The 26,736-nt window shown below is 44.2% G+C and overlaps 1 protein-coding gene across 2 annotated transcripts; it reads left to right on the forward strand.

Moving 5' to 3' along the window:
- Positions 1-1,446: 1,446 nt before the first annotated feature.
- On the forward strand, positions 1,447-25,999 carry boc (BOC cell adhesion associated, oncogene regulated). 2 transcript variants are annotated; one of them, XM_004081272.4, is made up of 18 exons: positions 1,447-1,655; positions 13,474-13,602; positions 15,351-15,623; positions 18,434-18,580; positions 19,115-19,258; positions 19,529-19,822; positions 20,333-20,605; positions 20,689-20,957; positions 21,040-21,205; positions 22,125-22,193; positions 22,482-22,691; positions 23,026-23,201; positions 23,277-23,499; positions 23,602-23,787; positions 23,880-24,091; positions 24,168-24,256; positions 24,435-24,580; positions 24,963-25,999. In XM_004081272.4, exons 2-18 carry the CDS (start codon positions 13,491-13,493, stop codon positions 25,127-25,129), a joined length of 3,156 nt encoding a protein of 1,051 aa, XP_004081320.1. In that variant the 5' UTR covers positions 1,447-1,655; positions 13,474-13,490; the 3' UTR covers positions 25,130-25,999. The 2 variants fall into 2 exon arrangements, with proteins under 2 accessions (XP_004081320.1, XP_020568109.1); XM_020712450.2 differs by lacking the exon at positions 1,447-1,655 and adding an exon at positions 13,256-13,331.
- Positions 26,000-26,736: the final 737 nt, after the last annotated feature.

Consider the following 26,736-nt stretch of genomic DNA (forward strand, 5'->3'; position numbering starts at 1 on the left):
TTCAAGGAAGGTGGAGAAGTGCTATGCAATTGTTTACTTTATGTTTTTTTAATAGTTAGGGAGTAGGGAGGGAATTTGGACATAGCCAATGACTGCAGTCGTGGATGTCAGACTATAAGGGGTACTCCAGAAAGAGCAGGTCGTTATCATGATGCTTAGCTAAACAACAATGCCGAAGACAAGATGGAGTTGCACTGCTGAGATGTACCCTCACAAAACTTCCAAAACTCGCTCTGTGCGCTTGGTTCATCTAACTCTGACTCTTTGTTGGTGAGATGCACAAATCAGACCACATGCTCGCACTCTGACACTCCTGATTCTGATTCTCATTCTCCATTCTGTTCATAACAACATTTATAATCATCCACATGACAATCTGTGTGGGATCCATGGTGCAGCTCTGGGGTAACAGGGGTTAGTGCTAAACGGAAGCAGTGCATGCTGGGATTGTGACCTGCTGAGAGAGTGGCATTCTGGGAGGCAGTGTCCTGCAGGCAGGGCCTCTAGGGGATGCAGCATGGTTAATAGGTCTTTCATGGCAAGCCCACAAAGCCTTTTGTGTACAGGCTAATTCATCCTGCCTAGCATGGAGAGACAGAGGGGGGCCAGGGGGCTGTTTTCCATGATGGGGAGTCCCCCATATTTTCTGCCCTCTCTATGCCTTTGCAGTTCAGGGTAGGGTGGAGTTAGTGTAAAGAAGCCACAATCAGGAACAGCACCAAAGCATAAGAAGCTTCTGTAAAAATGCTTTTAAAATTCAAAACGATTTGCAAACTAAAATCTCACCAGAAGCAACAGGTGACCTGACAAGCAGATTATGGGTGGATGCAGCCCCAATAACTGCACAGGTACATAATGGTGGGAGTTCCTGCATTCACCCAGGCTGGAGGAGTACTATATCCCACCATCAGTGTCCTTCGTCCAGCCCTGTGATCTGGGAGAATCCTCTTATGAATGAAGTGGACATGGTTTTAAAATGTGCCGATTGAAGTGAAGAGAATTCCAGGGTGTCCTATATTGGGGGGGGGGGTCCAAGCTGTGGTGGTTGTGCTGTGGTCCTGACTGGGTCGGTCCCAACCACAACAGCACGACGCACAGCTGCGCTGGAGGGCCTGCAGACCTCAATGGACGGGGGTCAATACAAACTCCTGTGGGGACCAGTGCATACCAAATCAAGGGGAACAGAGTCGGGGGAGGGGGAGGGGGCGCACTTTTCTCCTCCAGATCCAATCAGTTCAGAGGAATTTTAGTTTCAGGAACTTTTTGAAGTGTCAGTTTTGGATCTGAAACTCTAATTTGTGGAAAAAAGGTATCTCCCAAAAAGTCTTCTTGAAGGAGGAAAACGGCTCAAAACTGTTGACAGTTCCCAGCTCTGGGATTTTGGGAGCCAGTCCCTTTTGTTCAGATCCCTCCTCCTCCTTGGGAAGTGGGAGGACCCAAAAAGGCTTCGCAAAAGGGAGAATTGTTTGAGAGCTCAGTCATCCAAAAACGGCCTTTCAATGTGAGAAGTTGAGGAGCCGAAGAAAATGTCGGTGGCATCGCAGTAAATTACTAAAGCAGCGAGGCTTTAGAGGGAGAAACCAGAAGCGAAAACAAAGTTTGGAGGAGAAGAAGAGAGGCGAGAGGAAGAGCGTGCGAAGAAGAGCGAGCCTTTGGTGAGTTGAACTTTTACGCACGTCTCGTTGTTGCGGCGCTTTACTCAGTCATTCTTGTATTTTATTCTAATACACGATTATGCATCCACGCTTCACGTTCACGTTGGTGCCTGTTTGCTGGTCATCTGAACGTTTCCATGACTATTTTAGTGGTAATAAAGGGATTAACATTCAGTTCATAGTCATACGGCTGACTCCGAAAACCGCAGTTGTTTTTCCTTATTTTTCCTCTTTTTCTTCCACTTTAAGCTGTAAAAGTTCAGTTTTACGCATACTCGCGCTGGGTTTTGAACGCAAATCGCGCGTTCTGCTCCGCGTTTTCGGCTGTTTGTTATAAGAAGAGTTAACTTTGTTGTCGGACTTAGCCTGCTGCTGATTGGATGAACTCTTAGTCCATATTTCCCCAAACTTTTCCTTAATCTCCCGCACGTATCTGAGATCTGCTACAGGTCAACGGGCTATAAGTGAGTGTTTGGAGCCGTGCGTAAAGCCGCAGAGACTACTAGCTGGGATTATAGACGTTTTAATGCCTCTAAAGGGGATGATGCCTCCGGGTTTTACAGGCCTCAGCCTATAGCTGCTCCCATAGGGTAGGAGAAGGTTGACATGCTCCATAGGATAATGGGGGAGCACAACAAAGATAAGTTAGTCTGTTTTTGTAAGGCTTTTAAAAATATTTTGCATCTAAAAATACATGATTAAGATATTGGCAGTGTTTGTTGTTAAGTTTCTATCCACACAGAGCTACCTTATAACACCCCCATTGCCCCAAACTGAAGGTTTGGGGTCAGATTGTGCCCATTAAAGTGACAGCTGCAGGAGCATCCTTACAGAGAAGTATGTAAGTCATTCTCTTTCGAGGGGATGCCTGCTTGCCAGTCCCTTGGCTGTTAATGAGAGTTGGCCGGGTATCCTCTTGGAGGAGGCCTGCAGGAACAGCCGTTGGGGCTCAAGTTTCCAACCCCAGGTGTTGTTTAGTGATTTGGATTACATTTAGCCTCCGCTGCCTCCTCGCATGAAGGAACCTCAGCAATTCAGTGACAGACATGGCATCAGACAAGAGGAGCTGATTGTTCTCGCTGAATCAATGTCACTTGGATTAAAAGTCGAAACGAATGGCCTTGGCCTCCCCCAATTAGGCGCACAGCCTATATGCGAATTAATTGGTCTCAGTAAGAAGGAGCCTTGTTGTTCGGTTGTTGTTTTTGTTAATCATCTTTGACAGGCGGGCGGATCAAAGTTCAACTAAATGATTCCAGTCTGATTATCTCCTTGTTTCTCACTCAGCTTTGGCCTCTTTTAATTACATGAAGGGTTGAAAACCACAAGTTTATTGGCAAATTGGATGTTAAGTAATGTCCCTGTTTAAAGCTGAGTCCAAACTAACTGAGGTTAGGAAATGTTAAAAAAAAGTGCACCTTTTCTTACGTATATATAAACACTGTGATTTTCCCAGACTTTTTCAAACAATCGATTTGAAAGTTCAAGTTTCTCAAATGTGAAGATTAATCACGTTTTGTTCAGCTGTTCAGCTCTTTCTTAAACGGCACCATCAGGGACTTTGATCATTTTTCGCAGCTTTAGTCAACTAGTATCACATATTCAGAAATATTATTCACTCAAATTGGACTCAGTTAAGAATTAAAACCAAGTTTCACATTTAGACCTTCTTCAGGATCATAGAAACTTTTTTGCCAAAGGGTTAAGATTGCAAGAGGTTTGACTGACAAGAGTGTATTCAATTACTGAAAAACCCTGCGAGGCGTTTTGGGGCTATTACTGAGATCCTGCAGATCATGACAGGAAGCTGCTTTTATAGTATTTTCGTTCTAGTCTGGTGTGACATTTGCCAGCAGGACCTTTAAAACAGAGCTCTGAAATTAAATTTCATTGATCCTAATGATCGGCCAGGCAGACTGAGCACATTTTCCAGTGTCTTTCTTATGGCTACTTGGATTTTTTTTTTTTTTTCCATTTTCCTAAAGGGGCTGAATTTTCACTTATATCATAGCCAATAAAGAAACTACAGTGTGTTTTTGGGTCCTCAGCCAAAAAAAGGAGAGTTTTCTATTTAAATGATAAAAAAGTTGAAGGTTAAAAGAAAGATGAAGGAACTTACTCTACATATGGGAGTAAATCAAATTCTGCTGGGTTCTTTCAATGATTAGAAACAGCCAGCAGATTCATAAGGTCTCCAGTTGTTGCTTGAGTCTCGCTTATAGAAAGGCAACAGTTATGACTGTGGGGCTGGAAAGCAGCATTGTTATTGTAGTGGGTGTAACATTGGCGTTAATTGACAAAGGAAGAAAAAAAAACCTCCTTCCTGAGGGCACGCTTTCATCTCTCTGACAGCGGGTAGACTCATGCAGTCATAACAGCCTGCAGACAGAATCTGAGAGTCTTGGCTGCAAATGTGTGTGTTGTCAAATCAAGATCATCTCTCTGAGCTGGAATGCATCACTTGTCATTTGGGTCCATGAGTGGCCTCATCTGTGTGATTTTGGAATATTTCCATGAGCTCAAATTTGTAAAGCTACTTCATGATATCATGCACTTTTAGTTTTTTGGAGTTGACAGACTTTGACACAAAAAAAAAAACAGGTCACCAAATAAGCTTGCTTTATTTTCCAGCGTTGGACGTTATGGGTGTGTTGACATACGATGCATTAGCCCTCTGGCGTTGACAGATTGGAGGCCGGAGCTTGGGCTGTCGTGCCCCTATGGGGAGTTTCTGTGTCCAGTCAGACATCGGAGAACCAAAGAGGGCCACCTGGATTGGCAGGTGGCCAGGGTCCAAACCCCCTCCCCGGGGGCCGCATACCTCTCTTCCCCTGATCCTCCCAGGAGGAAAACAGAGGAATGCAGTATGCCCCCCCAAAACTGGGAAAAACTAAAGGAGAAAGTTCAGAAGCAAAGTGTTTAATGGATAAATGAAATAAATTCAGTGCTTTCACCAACATGTTTTGCCAGCTAATAGGAGTTATCTGAAGCAACTGGATTGATTTGTTCCATGAATTAAAACTTAAGAAGCTGCTGATTGGATAATGGAGTTCCTCCAGCCTTCCTTACTTACCTCCCTTTCGTTCAGACATGCAGACTTTCTGAGCATCATTAGGTCATTTATCAACTCCAGAGTGGAGTAGGAGAGTGAAGTGTGTGTCGACAAATAGTCTCGCGTGTGCAGAGCAAATTTGGACAAGATTAGGGGTTGTTTTCCTGAGCCAAAGGCAACCCCGATGCTCTAATAGATCATTCGTTTGCAGGCTAAAGATTGCATTCTGATTTTTTTTCTAGCCTTTATCCATCCCCTCATGCTTGTAAAAAATAAAATAAAAAAATTAACTCATTGTGGCTGGTTTTATGTGTGGCTACAAACCGTCCTGCAGTGTTTTCTGACTGCACATTGGTTTTGTTCTCCAACATGTGTGAGAGAAACAATAATGGCAGTCAAAAGACGTGTCAGGGAATCTGGGTCGTGTTCCAGGGCTGGAACCAGTAATCAGATTTATTATGTTTCACTCAAGAGAGAAAACTAATCATTGAAGAATGCCAGACTGGCAGCAGAAGACAGGATTCAACAGAATAAATCACTGGGCACCTGATTAGTACGTTATTAGGCCCCTGAGGTTATCAGAGCTGGAATTTTCCATCAACAGAGCGTCTCTGTTTGCCGTCCAAGTCATATCACCATGAAGTCTTATTTTATGATAATTCATGGCAGGATCATGCACATCTGTGGCTGTGAGTGACAGGGCAAATGGTAGCTGTGCAATGTGTCACAAGTCCAGCTCCTCAGACTGATTGCTCCCTTTGAAAGCGGCCTCCGCCAGCTGTTTCTTCTCTTAAGAAACTTTCATACCCAGCAGCTTTCACTTCAAACCAGCAGCTGGAGCTCCAACTTGAACATGCCTGACGCCCCACGGCCTCTCGGTTCAATTTCCTGCCTTTCTCGCCTCTGTTTTTGCTATTACTCCCCTTTTGGCTGTTCTATTTCGGTTTACAGCCTATCTTCATTCCATCATTTCTCTTCCTGTCTGCCTTATCTCCTTTTTTTCCAAATGCCTTCTTATGTCTGTTTTTCTTATAATCTTCCACTTGCTTTGCCCCCCCCCCCCCCCATCAGCTCCCACTGAGAGTTGCAGGGCCAGGTAGCCTCCTGCTCCCCCCGCTTTTATTTTTTTCCTCTGGGTTCCTGCTGAATAATGGGGAGAAATTGCTCTTGATTTATAATTGGTTCCATTCACTCTGATGCATGGGCTGCCAAAAGAGTTTGGGGGCCCCTTTAACCCACCCCACACACATATCCCCGGGTCTCAACCCTCCCTCCCAGTTAACACACAAGAGGCAGTAGTATACAGTATATATGTTGGCATGGGTAAAAGCTGTGGTACATGTACGGTATTCATTCTCTTTAGTTAGGGGGGGAAGGGGGGGGGGGAGAGTGGTAGCCGGTTTTCAAACCTGTTGGCATCTGTTTTGGAAAAACTTCCTGAGGTCTGCATATTTCTGTGCCTTTGTGAGTATACTTTCACAATCTTACAGGACTTTGTGGGATTGCCTGCTTTAATGTGTGTGTGTGTGTGTGTGTGTGTGTGTGTGTGTGCGGTCAAAGCATGGTTGTGGGTTGACGAAATATGTAACGGTGCTAATGTGAGTGCGTCTTTAAAGTTTACAGGCTTTCGGAAATCCTAAATATTGGTTTTCCAGACAATCTATGGAAATCTTTTAACCTAACAGAACTGCTTGGTGTATAGAAATCCATTTAACATGCAAATATTTAATGTTGCTAATGTTGCCATGGCAATGACTTCCTATAAAAGAGTCGAAATCAACGTTTTCCTCTTTTAGTAGGACATTTAAAGGACCTCCTCCAATAAAGATAGTTATTTTGGTGTTTTTTATACATTCTTGTAGCATTTTTTCTCATGATGGAGGGCATATATATATATAGAAAAAGTAAACCTAAATTTGTATTTCTGAGTATTCCTTTATTCAAATTTTTGTGAATCAGAAGCAGACAAAAAAGGTGTTTTAAAGAGCTTAGTTGTTACTTAAAATCTACAATCGGCAGGCCACAAGATCCATACTCCACTCAATTCTGATGCATTCACTTACATACAAATAACTCCATGTACGTCTTTGTTTTCCTCGTAATTCCTAATAATTTACAGTCCACTGGGAACGCTTTGATTGAGGTGGAACTTTAAAGACTTAAATCCATTATTTTTCTGCCAGTCACTAACTTATGCATGATATTGAATTTATGCTAAAATGCCAATATCAATATTTCATGCTTAAATCTTTGTTTTCATTTTAGTCAAGACAACTCAAATAAATCTGAATTTACTCTCACGGATGATGAAAAGTTCCCTTCCAGTCAACAACTCTTAAAATGGTCTTTATCTTTCTTAGTTTTTTCTTCTTTGCCTTTTTCCTTCCATCAACTAAACCCGATCCCAATTGCCTTTTTCCTTTTCTTTGGTTTCATGCCTTTTATCCTTTCATCCCTCTCCCTCCATCCTCCCATCTTCTCAGGTGCTCCTCTTTCCCCCAACGGCCTCAGTGATCCGGTTCTGTTCCCATGGCCAGGTGGATGGCATCCCAAGGAAGGAATGTGGGTGGATGTGTTCACCATAATTAGCTCTCTGTGGTTAATTCAGCTTCGTTATCTAAATTATGCAAATGCCATGGTGCCTAATTGATTAGACCCCCCCCCCCCCCCCCCCTCTAGATGGCAGGCCTGTCCAGATCCCTCTTGTTAATCCTCGAGACGCTCTGTAGCTCGTTAGTGCCGGGGTTTCGGGGAGTTTGAAGGAGGGCTTGGAGCTCGTTAATACTTGTGTGCGTGTGTGTGTTTGTGTGGGAGAGTATTATGAGGGAGGGATGGGGGGGGGGGGTTTGGATTCTCAGCCTCGTTAAGGATGCTTAGATGCTTTTGATGTGTGATTTTATGGCATGAGAACTAGTGATGTTTTGAGAGGAGGGTTGGGATCGGTCCACTCTCCACCTGTTAAGCGGGATTTTCGGACAAATAGTCTCTCTTCTTGTTCAGTGTGAGAGCTGCTGTGTGCCAAGATTTTTAAGTGTTTAAAGTAGAACTGAAAGGTCCTGAGACTGTCCCTGTCAACCTAAGCGGATGCTGACTTTCTCCATAGAGAATTCTGTCCATTTTGACTCTGAAACAGTAAATTGTTATCATGGATATTTAGCAAAAGTAACTACTAGTTTTAATTGCATTTCAGTAAATATAAAGGTGTCAATATTTTTTCTCTGAATTGCATTTTTGAACATTTCCTGGTGAACTGAACTGTGCACCGTGTTTTAGTTTTGCATACATCTCCAATTCAGCTGTTGTACTCATAGAGGGAATAAAATCTTCATTTCTTTTTAATTACCTGTTTTCCTTAAATTTGTATTAGTTATTGACAATCTTCTTGTGTAATAGTGTTTTCTCTGCTTAATAGTTTTACCATTTTCAAAAACTCCCACTCCAATATATTTTGGAGTTTTGCTTTGTTGTAATTTAGGACTAAGGTTTGGCGTTCACTCTCTATTCTGTTTATTTTATAATAGATTGATGATTGCTGATGGAAAAAATAAGGGTTCAGGTTAAATTTCCCAATATTTTTCTGCTGTTATGTTGATTTCTCATGCATTTTCCAACACGGCCACTAGGTGTCACTTATATAGAAAAAAATAATTAGTAGAACTACTGGTTTGGAGCAAATCTAAGAGATTTCTATTATTTTGTAAGGAATTCTGAGTGCAGTGTGTCGGCTGCTTTTGCCCATCCTAAAAACAGTTGGTAAAGGTTGTGAACCAGCGTCATATGATGATGTTACAGCTTAAGGACACAAACTTTAGTCAAAAATCAAGAGGGACCTGGCTGCAGACAAGATGGCGCCTGACATCATCAGCCGGAAGCGGAAATTATGCAAGTTGCCCTAACCCAAAAGAGTTCAGAATTACAGAATTTATTTTTATTAAAGCTTAAATGGGAAAAACTGTAACTGTCCAGGTTGCCAGTTTTGAGGGATATGGGGGGACCTCCAGTTCTGGTTGAGGACTTCCGATTCTGGATGTTGATGCTTTTTACATTTTTAGAGTTAAAAATCTGAAGGATATTTTTCTCAAATATATTGATCCAAAAATAAACACCTTTAGGTCTTGAATTTTTAAATTGACCAAAACAAAACTTCAAATGTGCTCAGTATTGTTGAATATTTGGCAACCTCCAGGTAAAATAGTTTCTTTGACGTCTGGATGCTGTGTTGTGCTGCTGATGCTGGCATAGTGAAGTGGATGTGGTTAGTGAAGCAGCCTCAGCTCTGTCCTCATCCAGCTCCACTCAGCAGAAAACCCCTAAGCCAGGCCAAGAGGCCATCCAGCAGATTGACGGAGTGAGGGCAAAATGTGTTGGAACATTCAGGGGCGCTCTCCCAAACACTCCCCTCGGTGAGGAGGCTCTGCTCTCTCCTCCTGCTCGCCTGCCAGTTGACATCCTCTTTATTAATCTGAGTCGCTGTTCAGCTTTCACAGTCAACTCTTCACTCCCGCCTCCTCCAGCTCCCGGCACAAACCCCAGTCGCTCATCTCACATCAATCTATAAAGGCCTTCTCCCCCCTTGCCTCCACAAGCTCTCTTCTCCCAAACCTCTTGGTCATTGAGCCCCCCCCCTCTTCTCTCTGGTCATTGAGCAGGGCCCATCAGCTCTTCCCCGGGCCCTTCAGAGTAGCGTCTCCCTTTTCTCCAAGGGTCTGCGGGGTCTTTGTCCGTGCAGCGGCTCACTGCTTTACAATGACTCTCCACTCTATTAAGGTGCGTTCTGCCTGTTAGCGTCGCCAGGGGCAACCGGCCTCCCGCATGGCAGCTATGCGGCACAGCATTGTGGGCTTCGGGCTGGAGCGGGGCAGTTGAACCCCCGGCACTCCTCACACTTGACACCACATGTGTTTATCTAAAGGGGGGGCTTTGTGGTGTTTGGAGGGCCTTGATTGAGGGAGGGGGGTGTAAAAAGACGTAAAACTGGAGGGAGGGCAGCGAAGAGGGGAATTTGGGGAGGTGATAAATATTCAACAGCTCAGCTCCTCTGAAGGAGTTGCTGCCCTGCGAGCCCTCCACCACGTCCTCCCTCTTGTGTGTCTTCTCCGTGCCAGAAAGCAGATGGAATGTGAGAGCTCGGGGAGGAGGCTCCATCCTAGTTTTATCCAATTAGCAGGGTTGTCAAAATGAATTTATCCACGGACACAGGGAGACAATGGGACTAGCAGTGGCCCGAAAAGACAGGGGCTTTGGTGTCTTTACTTTTACACGCTCACAATAAACTTCTGTCAAGTGACTCTCGCTCGCTGCGCATCGACACTCGCACTGCATGCCTGCACACAACCAACACAACCTCATGTTTGCTGTTCCTTCCTCACTGCCATTCCAGGGAGACCTCAGATACACCCCAAACACCTGCGTTCAGGTCTGTGGGGCCGTCTTTGAGCTGGATCCAGGTCAAGTCACAGGTCGTTCCGAACAAGTCTTAAGTTCCCAAAGAAGGGACCACAAGAAAAGGGAAGCCAAGATGGTTTCAAGCCTCTCCATCGAGACCATTTAATTAAGCCACTGAGACTACAGTTATCCTTTGAAGGATGTGCACTAAGCACAAATCCCTAAACTCCAAAGGTTTAGCTGACTAAATACTTTGTACTGAACTTGTTTTTTAATTTCTCAAACATTCAAGAAGCTTTTAAAAGGTTCCCGTGACTTAAAGTCCCACACCGATTATCTATGGCTCTTTATGATTATGCTGTTTTTAGCCAAAATGAAAAAAAAAAACATAGGACATAGTTTCTGCAGAGCGGCAGTAGTTGATTAGAAGTTCACACCTGTAGGTGGGGATTGTTGGAGCGATCCCGCCTCCCCTTCCCCTCCCTGTTGCTGAGAACTAAGAACAGGGAGCTTGTGGCCCGCCCAGTGTATTTTCTGCATCACAAAAAAGCTCTTTTCGAACAGCATTTTTTTATCTGCTCCTGATTCAGAATGATAAAGAAATACCCAGAAATGCAATTTTGAGCTTATTTTTCTTCATATATGTCCTCCATCATTAGAAAAATAGCTCAAAAACATGTTGAAGACACCCAAAATACAATTTTCATCAGAGTGGATCTTTAATGGACGCTTCTAGCCTTCTAACATTTATAACATCCTTTTTTTCAAATGTTGTGTGACACAAAAGTCAAAAAGCATCTTTTATTCCCCAAAAGTTAATAAAGCATCTTAGAAAATAAAAAAAACAGTTTTTCTTGTTTTTTTATTGTAACAAAAGTTTAATCTAAGTAAAAAAGATTATGAAGTTATGAGGAGGCTGAAGTACTGCCAGATTTGGAATGCCTAAAAGATTTCCGCAGGGTTTCAAGTTCGCACACAGACACACCGGCCTCTGGCAATTTAGGGTGGCTGTCTTGTTGCTGCTCTGTTTTTTATCAGCCTCGCTGATGCGTGGGAGGCTCTTCTCTCTACTCCTGTGGCTTCTCCGGGCAGGATGGATGGAAAAAGTTAGACGTAGATGTCAGGCCAACTTTTCATCTTGAGGCAGCGTGTCTGCAAAGCAAACAGGACCCGGCTGACCAATGAATCAGGCAGACAGGTTTGGAGGAGTAAAGCTGTTTTTTAGGGATAAATGATGCATGACGGGGGCAAGCTCATACAACCTCTCTCCTTATCTATTCCTCCTGTGTGCTTTGCAGAACCGGACAGGTATGAGGTAGCACTGACCGACTGGTGTGGTTTATGGGTAGCGACTCTCGCAGTTGGAGACAGGTGTTTGGGCACACGTGTGTTTTTTACGGGCAGCTGTCCTGGGTTGTGTCCATACGTCAAGCAGCCACAAAAGCCACAGACCTTCAGCTCTTCGGCTCCTGGAACCCCACAAGCCGACTGTTTGTTTACAGTGTGGGCCCGCTACTGATAGGCCAGTCTGTTTAGACCAGGGAGTAAATCAAACTGTACATGTCTGCAAGGCTCCTGCTAGAGCTGATATCCACAGTTTGCAACTTAATCATGCTATCTCTGCGAGTTTGTAAACGGACTAAGAAAAGTAGAAGACGTAAACATTAAAGAACTTAAAGTCTATTAAAAAAAAAGATCCTTCTTGACTGTGGATGGGTGTGTTTTGTGTATTCAAGCCCTTTGTTTTGGCTTTTGGGACTGTTACTTTTGGCTTCAGCTTGCACAGATTTTTTTTTTGTCCTGAATTGGAGATTTGGGATATTTATCAGCCTGAATGGTTAAAAAGCTCCCTTTTTTTTAGTCATAAATGGCAAAAATAAATAAAAGCTGCTTCAGCTCTGCTGATTGTTTAGTTTATCCCTAGGATATACTCCTGGTAAAAGCCTCCCTATGAGCTACACATCTCAGGTTCCCTGCTCTCCTCTGGTTAAATGCATATTGGCGTGCTGCAGAATCTTTCTAGGATTGATTGGCAGAGATACTCAACGTGAGACCGGTCTCTGCTGGCTTGTGTCTGTGTGACTCCGTCCAATATTCCAAGTTTTCTTCCCTCCTTGTATTTCCAGCTTCTGAACTGATCAGAACCCCCCCCCCCCTTTTTTTTTTTCAAAGCAGGCTCTTTTCAATTGATCCAATTAGTTATCCCTATGTTGGGTTTTTAAGCAAGAATTGCTTTAATGTCTTCAGAATTCATCATCTAAACTGTTTATGCAATCATAAATGCAATTAAAATGTGGTACAGCGATGTGTGGTCTTGTTTCACAGTTGCAGACGTTTTTCCATTAGCCTACTCCTTTACTCATTTTCAATAACTGTGCCAGGCAGCTAAACAAATTTTACTGCTGCTATTAGATGATGAAGGTGCGCTGTAAGAGTTTCCATTCTCTTTCTGTCCTGCTTCAGCCCTCCTGTGTGTGTGTGTGTTTATGTGCATGCGAGGGCGCTGCATTAATCATTCCTCTGAGCCATAATCGGGTCAGGACAAACATGTCTGTGAAAAAGCTGTGTTCTGGTTCCACATTTACACCACAGTCCATGCAGGACAGTTGAGCAGTGACAGGCCCGGCGTGCGTGAGAGAAAAGTGGGGGGTTCAGAATTTGCAGAACCGTCCTCCCCATCCTGAAGGGAAGTTGTTAGTTTAACCTGACAGGAAAGAATTCGGGAAACTTGGCGGCGAGAGACGAAGGAAAGAAAAACTCCCCCTCTCTGCATTAACTGTTAATATTCTGACCATCGTCTTCTCCTACAAAGGAGCTCCTCTCCTCTCTGCTGTGATATCCACTCCCCCCCCTCGGTTGTACTCTTTGTCCCATGTCTTGAATACAACCTCTTCTTCTCCCCCTTCCTCTTTTCCTCTCTGTACCTGTATCAGTTACACCTGAGCGGGAAAGCGGAGGGCTCAGGTTGCGGCCCGCAGAATGAGGGCGCCCCTTTGATGGGTGCGGATGTAGGCAGAGGGGATCAGTTCTGTGGGGAGATGGGGGCTGAGAGAAAAGAAAGGCTTTGTTTGTGCCAGGGGTTTGGCTGCTGAGGGTGCTGCAGAGCGCGTCACCTCACCTGGGTTGCGTTAATGGCGGTCTGTTTGCGCTCGTGTGCATGCATGCTGGATTAAAGCAGATGGCGAGGGGCTCCTGTGACTCTGGCTCTCACCTCTCGGCTGAAAGTTGCAGGCTTTCAAGTTGAGTTTGGACAGTTTTGTCATCCCTTCAAGTTTCGCTGTTTTTCTTTGAGTCAGTCAGCACAACCTCGCTGGTGCTGTTTGTTTTGAGAGCGCCAAACATGGTAATGACTCTCTAACCGTGTTCTGTTGTGTTTTTCAGGGGTTAGTGAATGGAAGATGTCTGGAAAGCGCTACTGGACTCCGTGGATGAGAAAGAAAAGGACTACAGTGGTTTTTGCACTGGGTGCAGTACTGTTGCTCTGCCTGCAGGGTGGCGCTTCACCCACTGGTGAGTAGACATCACAACATACCAGATTCATGCCATAATTGTCTTTTTAAATTGTATTTTCTAGTTTTATGGCCATTTTCCCCCCATATATTTGAAAGTCTGATTAAAAAAAAAAGTCTTGGCGTCAAAAAGGGCCTTTTTTTTAATCAATTTTTGTGGACACCTGGAGCAGAATAAATCCTGCCAGGGTCAATATAATGTGGGTCCAACACAGAAAGCGAAGTGTTTGGATGTCTGGCAGCAGTCTCTGCAGTTTGTTTGAAATAAATTTGAAGAAGTGAGCTGTTTGGATGAGCCATAGCTGCAGATGCACCGTGGGTGAACTGGAAAAGAATAGAAGCCTTGTTTGGGGAATTGCTGTAATGTACCAATTAATTCATTAATGAACTCATTGAAATAAAGGATTTAGGAGATAAATTTGCTTTAGACGAATTTGTGCAACATATTTCTTCATCCCTTTAAGACAGCAGTTGTCACCAATGACGCCTAAATCACACACACTCTTTGACTCTCCGACCGTTTACACAATCAACATAAACACGGCTTTTCATAACGCTTTGCAGCAAAATGCAACACATCACGATTGGCGCAAAGCCGCTTTTCTCCGCGGAAGAATCAGCTGATTTGCGGTGATTGTGTAAGCCCTTCACAACTGTAGAGTGTTGCATGTCAGCACAAGGCTGTTTTTCTGCGCTTCAGAATCCGCTGGAACTGCGTAAACGGTTGAAGAGTTACAGTAGTCGAAAGAATGTCAACACTGGGGCTAAAGCTTTGGTGTTAAACTGTCGATCCATGACTAGGGATTTATTTGTATCTTTTATCTTCTTTTATGAACATTTGTTGGCCTTTTACTATGTAAAGAAAATGAAAATAAAACATCCAGTGGTCTAGGCCTGCACAATAAATCGCAAATTTATCGTTATCGCGATATCAGACTGTGCAATACGCATATCGCAGAAGTCGCCAAAAATTGCAATAAATGGTAACCTTAGATGTGCTCAAACAATCTTATGGCAGTTTGAAGTATTTAACGAATCAAATAAATCACTTTATGGATTTGACCAATCAGATGGAGCCCTTCACGTTGCTGACCAATCGGGTGGACTCCTATTATGTTAGATGTTCTGTTATGTAGACAAAGGTCATTTGGAGTATAAATTAAGTTATGTTGACTCTTATTTAAATTAAGCTGTTGCAGTTAAATGGAGATTATGTACCGTATTTAGCTGTTTTGTTATTTGTTCATGTATCACAAGTTATATTATCATCGCAAAATTGATCCCTAATATTGCATATTGTGAGTTTTCCTCATATCATCGTACAGTGGTCTAAATTTCACCTCTGATCAACTATCAAACAGTTGATCAGACTGTTGGATACATGTAAATTCATTAAAAAAAAAAGATTAAAAAAAAGAAAATCAAAGGAATGCAGAAAGTTTGTGACTATTTTTTTGGTCAGCGGTTATTTTGGGGTAATAGCACCCCCGAATGAGATGGTGCTGTAACTACAGGGCATTTTCAGGGGGAAGTGTTCCCATCCAGTGCAGTGTGAAAGAAGACTAAACCAAATAAAAGTGTAAATAATTAGGTGCCATCTACCCTTTTGATTGATTATGAAAGAGAGCTTAGTTTCATGGAAAGTTGTTAAGATAGAATCATTAGATTCTTGTACTTAGGTCATAAAATAGCGATACAGTAAAGATCCTTTTAATTATTAAGCTGTCTAACTGTAACTCTCCTCCTCAGATGAAGTGCCATTTTTCGACGAAGAGCCTCAGTCTGTGGTGCAGAAGTTAGGAGGCGGCGTCACCTTACACTGCAGCGCCAGACCTGCCTCCGCCAAAGTCAGCTGGCGCCTCAACGGCGAGCCGTTGGCGAACGGAGACCTGGGCGTAGTGGTTGGCCACAACAGCCTGTTCATCCCCGCTCTCTCCAACCTAACGCTGGGCAGATACCAGTGTGTGGCCAGCACCGGTGCCGGAGCTTTGGCCAGTGTTCCTGCAAACGTCACCGCTGCCAGTGAGTAGCCACCCACACAAAGCTGTGACAAGTAAACACAAACACACAGACCTCTTTAAAGCCTTCGCTGGTTTGTCAGGAGATCCAAAGAGCGACTTGGTTTCATTTTCCTCAAGGGGAACAAAGACAATGAAGGGGTGGTATTTGTTTGCTTCGACTCTTTACCAATACAACACTGTAAACCTTGTAATTTTCCACTGCTTGCGGTTAGTCTGAATATAATTTCACAAAAGGCCCAGACCAGCTACAGTTTTGGTTCCTGCAGTGAGAATCTGCTGCACATTACTGGGAAGTGCAATAAGCAATTAGTGCTTGCAGACAAACAAAACAGCAATTTTTCTGCTGCGTCTTGTCGGTCTAATAGAGTTCATATCGACGACTCCTCATGCTGACACTTTTAGAGCTTTGCTGCTCTGTCTGTTATACTTGATACGCATCAAGGGACTGAAAGGGGGGCCCGAAACCGTGAAACCTGAGCTCCAGGAATGGAGTAGACCCAAGGGCCGGAGGCCAGCATGAGCGGGGAAGGAAGGACACCACCCCTTCGCCACCTACATTGGCCCCTCTGCTCCCCACAACACCACATTCCAATCCTTAGGGCCCGACAGCAGGGCCTGCCAAAAATTACGACCCCATTATTGGGTAGAGGGCTGAGGGGGAGATAAGGGTGTTGTGTGTCTGCGTGGGGGTGGATAGAGTGTATGGGTGGAGGCAACAGCAGAACATGCCATTAGGTGAGAAAAAAGCGTCTGTTGACAGTATTGTTTTACACGCAGTGATTTGATTGATGTATGAGGCTTTCTTCACCGGAGGAGCTGGAGGTGTTTTTAGGCCAGTTGGGACAAGATCCCCCCCCACAAGATGAGACGTGATGTCACATTCTCCTTCAGGCCCTGCGTAACCTCGCACTCACATCATTTTTTTCCCTTCACTTTCTCTCGACTTCTTTTTTGCCGTCTCCATTTTTCCCGCCCATTGGGCAGAGAGGCATGCTGAGATAACAAAATGCTCCTCTTCTTTAAAAAACATCTTTGATTTAATAATGGTTTCTCTCCGGCCACCCTGAAATTGCCTAAGGAATCACTCCGCTGGGAGTGTGTACGTGCTTGCGTTTCACGATCGGGGGATATGTTGATCAAAGCCCCTCCACACTATCTGACTGTGAAGTATCTGCGCTTTTTTGGCACCGAGTTAAAAAAGCTTCCTGCTTGAATTCCCGCACTGACAGTTGCCCTCCTGCGTATCGTAGCTGCACAGACTCGCCACGATTTGGAATAAGGCTCTCGAGCTGGGCTCTCCTACTGCTGCACATAAAGATGATGAATGCGTCATCTTCCTTGAAGCGGCGTGCTGCCCCAGTGCTCGGCTTTATGTGTTCAATCCGTTCCCCGTCCGCGTGGGACACACAAAGTGCGCACCTGAGAGGCGCACGTCCCACGCAGACGGAGATCGCACACACATTGTTGTGAAGAATGCGGGACATGGGGACTCTTGTGTATGTGTTAGGGCGGAGTTTGGAAGAGGGTTGTCTGTAAAAACACCACCTGATTGATTTAGCAAATGGAGCGCCAACGAGTCTCTTACACACACCACTAAAGCTTGACATGTCCTGGCTGGGATTCCCATCTTTCAAGCATCCGAGTCTGAGACGGAGTCATGTTGGGCGTCTGCACATGTGTGTGCGTGCTCCCCTTCTTCCCTGTTTCTCCCATCAACGCTCCTCCAGATGCAGACAGAGAGACTGATCCAGAGCTTGCGGGTGAATTAATCAGTGCTTTGAGTAAATTACTCCGGTGTCCCTATCGGAGGATAGAATGACGGAACTTTGCTTGTTGAATTAGATCTGTATACAAAGCCTAATCAGCTGACCGAATGTAAAAGCAGCGCGGTTTCTCTCTTTTTGTGCTGAACAGCGCTACCGTTCCAAGAAAAATACAGCAGTTGTAGCACCTCCTGAAAGAATGGAGGCTCTGTATTTGCTAAGAGTAAATCAACAAAAGCTGGTAGACGTTTATTGCGTTCCTGGAGAAGTTTTATTTATCTTTCATTTCACTCTTGGACTTCTACATGACGAATTTTTCAATTTCTCCCTCGCTGTTTTTCTTCCCTCACTCTCATTTCAGTTTCCTTCTGCTTCATATTAAGAAAATGACAACGTCTCTCCTGCTAAGGTTTTTTTTTTTAATGGGTTTTTTTGGTTTTTATTTTGGCCCCTCCGGCCTCCTATTTGAGAAGGGTTTTGCTGCTTCCTCTCAAAGCCGAACTGGATATCTTTCTCTGAAACCCCATCGGATGCTGCGCTCTCACCTTTAACCCGGAGCTCGGGCCTCTGGGCCGCTCATTCGAGGGGTTTAGGGGAAGTCAGAGGTCAGGTGAGAGTCGCTGCTCCGCAGACTCCATGTCTGCAGGACGCAGTTGGATCACATGGCCCCGGCAATCCCACTCCTCCGTTTCCCACAGACTCAACTGGATCCCAGTATAATGTTAGCAGGATTAATGACTTATTGCCAAACATTAAGGATAGCATATTTCCCACAGAGACATGAACAAAAAATAACTTAATTTTTTTTAAATCGATAAGCAGAAAGTTGACTTATGAGAAAACATTAGCGACACAGCGGAAATGTGGTTGCAACACAGCAGAGACAGGCTGATAGGAGGGAGGGTTGTTATCCATGTGTGGTATTATTGCTCAGAATATTGTGGTTTTCTTCTTGTAAACTTGAGAACTGGCTGTGTACTCGAGCACTCAGATGTGATTTATGCTGAATAAAGCTGCAGTTATGTGACAAATTTACTGTGTTTTTCAGAACTGCGAGACTTTGAGCCTGACGACCAGCAGGAAATCGAAGTGGATGAAGGCAACACGGCCGTCATTGAGTGTCACCTCCCTGAGAGTCAACCCAAGGCGCAGGTCCGCTACAGCGTCAAGCAGGAATGGCTGGAAACGTCAAAAGGTAGTGCTCTGCTGCCGAGGTCCATTTGGATCTAAAGATACCCAATCTCACCCTCATTGCTCTCCTAATTCCCGTATTATCTTCATAATTTACCGGAATGCTACAATCCTGTTATCTGAGTCTTCATAAAACTGGTGATAAGGCTATTATCTGGAGAATGTTGAAACATGGGAATGCGGTTGTTTATTTTTCAAAGTATTTACTTCCAAGTTGCCTGGAAGAGAAGAAAAGCTCCAGTGGTTTGTGGCCGGTATGTTGATGATGCCTGGGAGCTGTAGGTACGGCTATCTGCTGCTTATCTGTGAGGAAATGACCAGTGTTGGCTGAGCATGCTCAATCAGCCTCAAGAGCGCCACTCTGTGGCTCCTCCTGACTGCGCAGCCAACTGTTGAAATGGCAGATAGAGCTCGGATTACAAAGTCTTTCACAATACATTCTTCTTTTTTTGTCCAGCTCTTATTTTTCTGGGCAGTGTTTCCTAATATTTTCTCAACAATTCCTTGACTTTTTTTTCTTCTAATTTCTCATCTGTAGGAAACTACCTCATCATGCCATCAGGGAACCTGCAGATCGCTAATGCCACACAGGAAGATGAGGGACCGTATAAATGTGCTGCTTACAACCCCATCACTCAGGAGGTCAAAACCTCCATATCCACAGACCGTCTACGCATACGCCGTGAGTCTTTTGCTACTTTATTTTATTGTTTGTTGTAAATTAATAATACATTTTTTTAAGTACATTTGAGCTGCAACTGACATGTTTGGATATTCTATCATAGTTTGAATCATAAAACTGAGCATAAAGACTCGCTGATGTTTCTGCAGAACCTTGTGTTGCACATGTGAGATCTTCATCCCGCTCGCACGTTAACACGAATGCATTCCTCATCATCAAAGTCAGAGCATCCAGGCTTCATATTTTGGGTAACGTCCTCCTCTACTTCAGGTTCCACTTCCGAAGCGGCTCGAATCATTTACCCGCCGGCGCAGCGTTCCATCATGGTGACCAAAGGCCAGCGGCTCGTCCTGGAGTGCGTCGCCAGCGGCATCCCCACTCCGCAGGTGACGTGGACCAAGGATGACCATGACTTGCGCTCCCACAACAACACACACTTCCTGCTCAGCAACCTGCTAATCGACGCTGTGGATGAAGGAGACTCTGGCGTCTACATCTGCAAAGCGGGCAACATCATCAACTTTGACAGCCCTGCCACTGTGCGCTACGATGTGCACGTGTATGGTAAGGTGGTCGTTGTCTGTAAACACTTTTGCTAACTAAAATATTTGTTCATTTGAGTCAGTTTGGAGCAATTTTTTTTTTTTTTTCATGGGTTTTACAACCTTTCTGACTCCTGGTATAAGACAGGACTGCATGTGTGCAAAAGCATAGAGACAGAGATTTCTGTTACACACTAGCACTTGATTGAATGTGTCTAAGTAATGGATGACTGTTTTTACAGTGATTTTGTGTGCGTGTGCATGTGTGTGTATGAATACTCTGTCTCTCTGCAGCTGGCTCTAATTAAAGTCAGCCCGCTGCTGTAGCTTTAATGAGTTCTGTCTTTTCCCTCATTCACAAGCAGCCAACCATCAACTAGCTGGCCTGTCTGACTCTGCCCTCCTCCCCCCGTGTCAAATATCCTTGTGCACGCCTCTGTTTTTTTAAACTGAGATGACTCAATGCCTAAAAAGTAAGTCTGGTAATTGGGGGTCAGCTCATCTGCAGCCTCTTGGTTTCTTCGTCTTGCAGAGCCTCCTCGGGTGACAGTGGAGCTGCAGCAGCAAGAAGTTGTCTATGGAAGCACGGTGCGTTTCACCTGCGATGCCAGAGGTAAACCCACCCCTTCCGTGATGTGGCTCCACAATGCCCGACCGCTCAGCCCATCTCTTCGCCACCGCCTGACCTCGAATAAGCTGCGCGTTTCCAACGTGGGGTCTCAGGATGAAGGCCTGTACCAGTGTATGGTGGAGAATGGCGTGGGCAGCGCACAGGCCTTTGCTCGCCTCATCACTGTATCAACTGGTGAGTAGATTAGGTCTGGTGATACCTCTCTGATTTGATTTCTTTTTAATGACATTTAGATTTGGCCATTGATGTCTTTGTAGGGATTTTGTCTCGGGGGCGACTGCCGTCAATCTATCGTCCACTCAGTCCAGACAAAGTCCTGAGAGAGCAGCCTCCGATAAAGCCCGGGGTCTCTGGGGCCATGCTGCCTCTGGACTGCTCTGAGCTTACAGGACAGCTGGTGCCCGCAGAAGCCCCCATCATCCTCAGTCAGCCACGCACAGGCAAGGCCGACCACTACGATCTCATCTGGAGGCCACGGCACGAACACACCCCTCCTGTGCTGGAGTATGTGATTAAATACAAAAAGGTAAAACTGACACCTTTTGTTTTGCGACTGATAGAGTATGATTTTTACTTCTTGGTGCTGAGTTAACCTCTTTCTCCTTTAGGTGGGAGACGGTCTTGCGGACTGGACATCGAGGAGTATCTCCGGCTCTCTTCAGAAGCTGACTCTGGCTAAGCTGCAGCCAGACAGTCTGTATGAAGTGGAGATGACCGCTAAGAACTGCGCCGGTCTGGGACAGCCGGCCATGATGACCTTCAGGACGGGAAAAGGTACAACACTAATGCTGCGTTCATTCGCAGGGCAAATTTGCATCCGCTGCCTCTGGCTCAAATTTGCTACTGTCCAAAGTTTTCATATACAATGCGTGGAAGAAACAAATGATGTTGTGAGATCAGGTTTATTTATTTTAGAGATCTCTGAAAAAGCATTGGTAATAAAGTCTCCATGTCTGGGATAATTCAGAGACTCTCCCCATCTAGGTTCACCATTGACTGCAGGAGCTGTGTCTGAATGACTGCCACTTTCAGCAATACTTCTGTCTCTCTGTGACCCAGTTTGAGGACTTGCTGTCCTGCATTAGTCCAAGGAGGCAAAAAAATAAAAACAAGAATAAAATGAGAGGAACCTTTTATCAGTGTTGCATTACCATTAAGAGATTCTTGGTTTTGGACTCCACCCGCTGATCACATCAGCAACACATCATGGGCCAAAGCTCAGTCCCTGATTGGTTGATGTAACATAATTTCTTCACCAAAGTGCAGATATTTGAACTAGCATGGGCGTCAGAATTTTCGCGGTCTAAAAGGCATTGCTATCAAACTGCCACACTGTGACTGACAGTCAAATCGCGCCGCAGGACCTCTGATTGCATCTGTATGTTGACATTGAAACTGGATGCCCCTTCTGAGCCATACACATCTGATTTGCCCTCCTGAGAGTGAAACTCTCCTCAGTTTGTTGTGTGAAGATAGGACAACAAATCTTACACAAAGACCAAAGTCAGTTTTGAACGGCTGTCATCAAATTCAATATGGCTTTGCATTTGTGTAAGGTTGCCATTTATTTTTATTAGATGTGGATCCACAGTTAGTTGGTTTTCTCCAAGTAGCAGAAAAATGCTCAGAGATAACACCATTGTGTTTTCTTCTGGATAAACTTAAATGTGTTTTTGTTTTTTCCTGTCTCCAGGTCGGAAAGGTCCCAGTGGAGCAATCGATCCACCTAAGACTCCGGCTGTTCCTTCTCCAAGCCTCTCTCGTAAGCCCCCCTCCCCATCCCTGCTGGAACAGATCACCCTCTGATTAACCAAAACTAATAACACCTGAGCAATGATTAAGATGTCTACAGGATAGCAGTGTCCACCTCTTACAGTATGCTTACATTTCTGACTAACACTTCTCACTCTCTTTTGCATTTCTGTCTCTGAAGGATGAGCTAGCAGTAAGTGGTGAATGCGATGTGACTCGCTGAGATTTAGATGTCGGCAGCTGTGAGTTATGTCCGTGTTTGGCTGACACCATTCCTCCTCCTCTTCCTCTTCCGCAGCTCCCGAAGCTCCCGATAAGCCCACGGTCTCTACAGCCACAGAGACTTCGGCGTATGTGACTTGGATTCCTCGTGGCAATCGCGGCTTCCCCATCCAGTCATTTCGGGTGGAGTACAAGAAGGTGAAGAGGGCAGGCGAGGACTGGGTGACGGCGGTGGAGAACATTCCCCCGTCTAGGCTGTCCGTGGAAATCACAGGCCTGGAAAAAGGTCGGTCAACAAAACACACACAGTTTAAACTATTTTTTTTCCTTTTTTTCCAAGGGGGGGGGGGGTTGTAGAATGTCCCATATAATTGCAATGAAGATAACATGCATAATTACGTTCTCACGGTCTTTAAATTTATCACCATAATGAGTGTTGTTAGTCATTCCAGTGATTGCTGCCGTTCATCAAAACCATAACTGGGTCACAATTAACAAAACATTTGTTCAGAAAAGGAAGACGTAAAACAACATCATTACTCAACCTTTAAAATAGAACTGAGGGGGGGAGTTGACTGACCAGAAAGACGAGTCAAGCTAATTTTTTTCCCCCTCTGCAGGTACATCCTATAAGTTTCGGGTGGTGGCCGTGAACGTGATCGGCTCAAGCCCGCCCAGTGCGCCCTCAAAGGCCTACACGGTGGTGGGGGGCAGAACGCACGAGCGTCCCATCGATGGGCCCTACATCACTTACAACGAAGCAATCAACGAAACCACTATTATTCTGAAATGGACCGTGAGTGTTCTGAAAACAGAACTGCTTTTTTGTCAAGAGGATCCTATTTTAAGCTCCCTGTTTGTCCCTCAACAGTACACCCCTGTAAACAACACACCCATCTACGGTTTCTACATCTACTACCGCCCCACTGACAGTGATAATGACAGTGACTACAAGAAGGATGTGGTGGAGGGGGACCGTTACTGGCACTCCATCACTGACCTGCAGCCGGAGACGGCTTACGATATCAAGATGCAGAGTTTCAACGAGAAGGGAGAAAGCGAATTTGGCAATGTGGTGATCCTGGAAACGAAAGGTGAGGTCACTCTTCTGCAGCATTGGCGTATAGATGATTGATTTCTTTTTTTTATTTGGGCGTGGCAGAATCTCTCATTAGCTTACCTTTTGGTTTTCTCAGCTCGGCCCCACCATCCCAGACCTGTCCCGTCAGAGTCCCCAGACCCAGATCAGACGGCGCCCAGCAGGCTGGTGCCTAGACCCGGCGACCTGCCCTACCGCATAGTTTGTATCGTCCTTGGAGCATTCGTCTTCATCATTGTTGTCTTCATCTCTTTTTGCCTCTGGAGAGCGTGGGCCAAACAGAGTACGTGTCCTTCTCTGCTGTTTAAGCCTCTCCAAAAAAGTCTAGACTTTTTCCTGTCACACTTGTGATTCCTTTCTCTCTGTTTTCCATAGAACAAACATCCGATCTGTGTTTTCCTGCTGTGGTGACTCCGGTATCTTCATGTCAGTACACAATGGTTCCGCTTCAGGGGCTTGCTCTGGTGGGACACTGTCCGCTGGACGCCCACATGGCAGCTCAACACGGTGTTTACCCGGCTAATGGCGAGTTCCCTCAAAACGGCAAAGTTCAACACCCAAAACACTGTCTGCCAGGAATACAGCAGGTATAAGAAATCGCAGACTAATCCAAACTTTTAATTTCCTAGAGTTATTTTTGTAATGTTTCAATTTGCTTTACAGGATGAGGTGGACTGTGAATTGGAGTGCAACACATTGCTGCCACAGACACCATCAAATGGGCATTTGCCTGTCTACCAGCTCTCCAGCAGGTGTGGTTTAGATATATTATTCTTATCTAAAAACAAAAACTTTAAGAAACAAAAAAAGTATATTTTAGATCATCTTAATATCATTACTTTTTGTTTTGTCATTTTTTAGAAAAAAACCTCTAAAAAAATCAGGATTCTTTCACATTTTTATCATTAAATATGCCTTTTATTTTTGTAGCCCTGATCATCACGAGCAGACATGCTGTTTTCCTGACAGCTCCACCCATCAGCTCCTGGCATGCTCCCATCAACTCGTCAGCCCACAGGAAGCGGGAGGCAACTGCAGCTTGTGTGGTGGAGACGGAGCAGCGGAGTCTGCCCCGAGTATGTATAGAACAAGCACTAAAGATCTCTATAGAAAGAGCCAAATAAGGAAGTTGATTTTAAAGGGGTTTTTTTCCAAGCAAAAGGTGAATCTAAAAGTAAAAGACCTTGTTTAAAGAAAGTCTTTTTTTTTCTTGCAAGAAAAAAATTCTTATCAATCTTAGTTTGAGAAAACTGACCAGTTTTTTATTTCTTAAAATAAGAATTCTTGATGAGACCTTTTTTTCTTACCCCATTGTTAGACTATTTTTTTTTGCATATTTAAAGAAAATCGGCCAGTAGGTCAATAGTTTTTTGCTTGTTGTGAAGAGGTCTGTTTTTGAAGTGTTTCTGCTAAAGAAATATATTCCTGAGTAAGATTTCCTCCATTCTTACCCTCCAGAGCCAGCATCTCTGTATCTTCTGTCACTTGAAGATCAAGAAACCGTCTCTGCACAGTCTTCAGCAGCTGGAACACAACAATCCCAAGATACAATACAAGAAGAGGACATCATGTTGAATGAAGTGTCTCCAGAAAGCAAAGGGACATCTGACTCTACAGACGCATAAAAGACTGACAAAAACAAGAGAAAATATTTATTTTTGTATGACAGATATTTATATATTTATGGCTTTGTACATAGGTGTCTGATTATACTGTATATATGGTTATTTTCATATTGAAAAAAAGACTATTCCTCTTTCAGCTCACTTCACAGACTAAGGGAGTTGTGGCACTAAACTCTGCTCCCCTGGAGGGGCATTAAAACATCTCTCCTTCTCAGTTCAGCACTTCCCGTTTTGACTCTCTCCTCCTATTTTTTTCTTTTTGCTCCCCCTAAAACAAAACAAAACAAAAAAATCCCCTTAGGTACTTGTTTTTGGACACACAACAGAAATAAAGGGGCCACGCTAATCATTCTGATGCGGTTATCATGAGGTGCTCTCCTGCTCTTATCTCTGTTGTGTTTCCTCCGCATGAACTGTCATTTGTATAGCAGTAACACAAATGTATTATGCATTTCTCATCATTAACAAGCTATTAACAAAGTGTATGCAACATAAACCTTTTCAGTAGCATCCAAGAGATTATATATTGTATAGTTATTTATTTTTTTCTGTTTTTTTTTTTTAAATCACTGAATGGGAGAGATTCTGGAAAATAACTCAGTCATGGATAAGCTCGACTTACACTGCAGCCACTTCTATGTTTACCTATTTGCTGGTTACCAAATGACTGTCAGGATGAGGGTGCTGTGACAAGAGTGTCAGTATTATTCCTTCTTCACTGCTCAGCGCAAAAGTATTAGTCTTCAACAGAGACGTTTGTGATCAAAATGAAGGACATCTTGAATCTACACTCCCTGAAAAGTGCAGGCATGTCGCGCGGCTGAACATGCTGGAGCACTATTGCATGTAAATAAAAGCTTATGAAATCGATTTGCGTGTAATTTGTCTTTGTAAGACGTAAGTTAATTCTGTGTACAGTGGGGCAAAAAAGTATTTGGTCAGCCACCAATTGTACAAGTTCTTCCACTTAAAAAGTGATGTTTTGGTGCTATCGCTGGGACACAGAATTTCAACTCCGAAGGTTTTCTATGGGGTTGAGATCTGGAGACTGGCTAGGCCACTCCAGGACCCAGGCCCAGATGGAGGGAGATTATCATTGTGCTTGTATGTCTATCATTTCCTAATAATTGCTCCCGCAGTTGATTTCTTCACATCAAGCTGCTTACCTATTGCAGATTCAGTCTTCCCAGCCTGGTGCAGGTCAACAATTTGGTTTCTGGTGTCCTTAGACAGCTGTTTGGTCTTGGCCATAGTAGAGTTTGGAGTGTGACTGTATGAGGTTGTGAACAGGTGTCATTTATATAGATAACCAGTTCAAACAGGTTCAATTAATACAGAGGATCCTCTTACAGAAGACGTTACAGGTTTGTGAGAACCAGAAATCTTACTTGTTTGTAGGTGACCAAATACTTATCCACCATAATTTACAAATAAATTAATTAAAAATCAGACTCTTTGATTTTTTGGAATTGTTTTTTAATCTTGTCTCTCATAGTTAGCTATGATGAAAATTATAGGCCTCTCTCATCTTTTTAAGTGGGAGAACTTGCACAATTAGTGACTGAATAAATACTTTTTTGCCCAACTGTATTTACTCTAAACGTTTC

Source organism: Oryzias latipes, chromosome 20 (genome assembly GCF_002234675.1).
Source record: "Oryzias latipes chromosome 20, ASM223467v1".
Lineage (NCBI taxonomy): Eukaryota > Metazoa > Chordata > Actinopteri > Beloniformes > Adrianichthyidae > Oryzias > Oryzias latipes.

Excerpts from the sequence above, each read along its gene's own strand:
- boc (XM_020712450.2), top strand. The coding sequence starts at position 13,271 with ATGGCGAGGGGCTCCTGTGACTCTGGCTCTCACCTCTCGGCTGAAAGT. Across the intron at positions 20,606-20,688 it reads CCTCATCACTGTATCAACTG|GGATTTTGTCTCGGGGGCGA; the intron begins GTGAGTAGATTA and ends ATGTCTTTGTAG. Across the intron at positions 23,788-23,879 it reads GAGAGCGTGGGCCAAACAGA|AACAAACATCCGATCTGTGT; the intron begins GTACGTGTCCTT and ends TGTTTTCCATAG.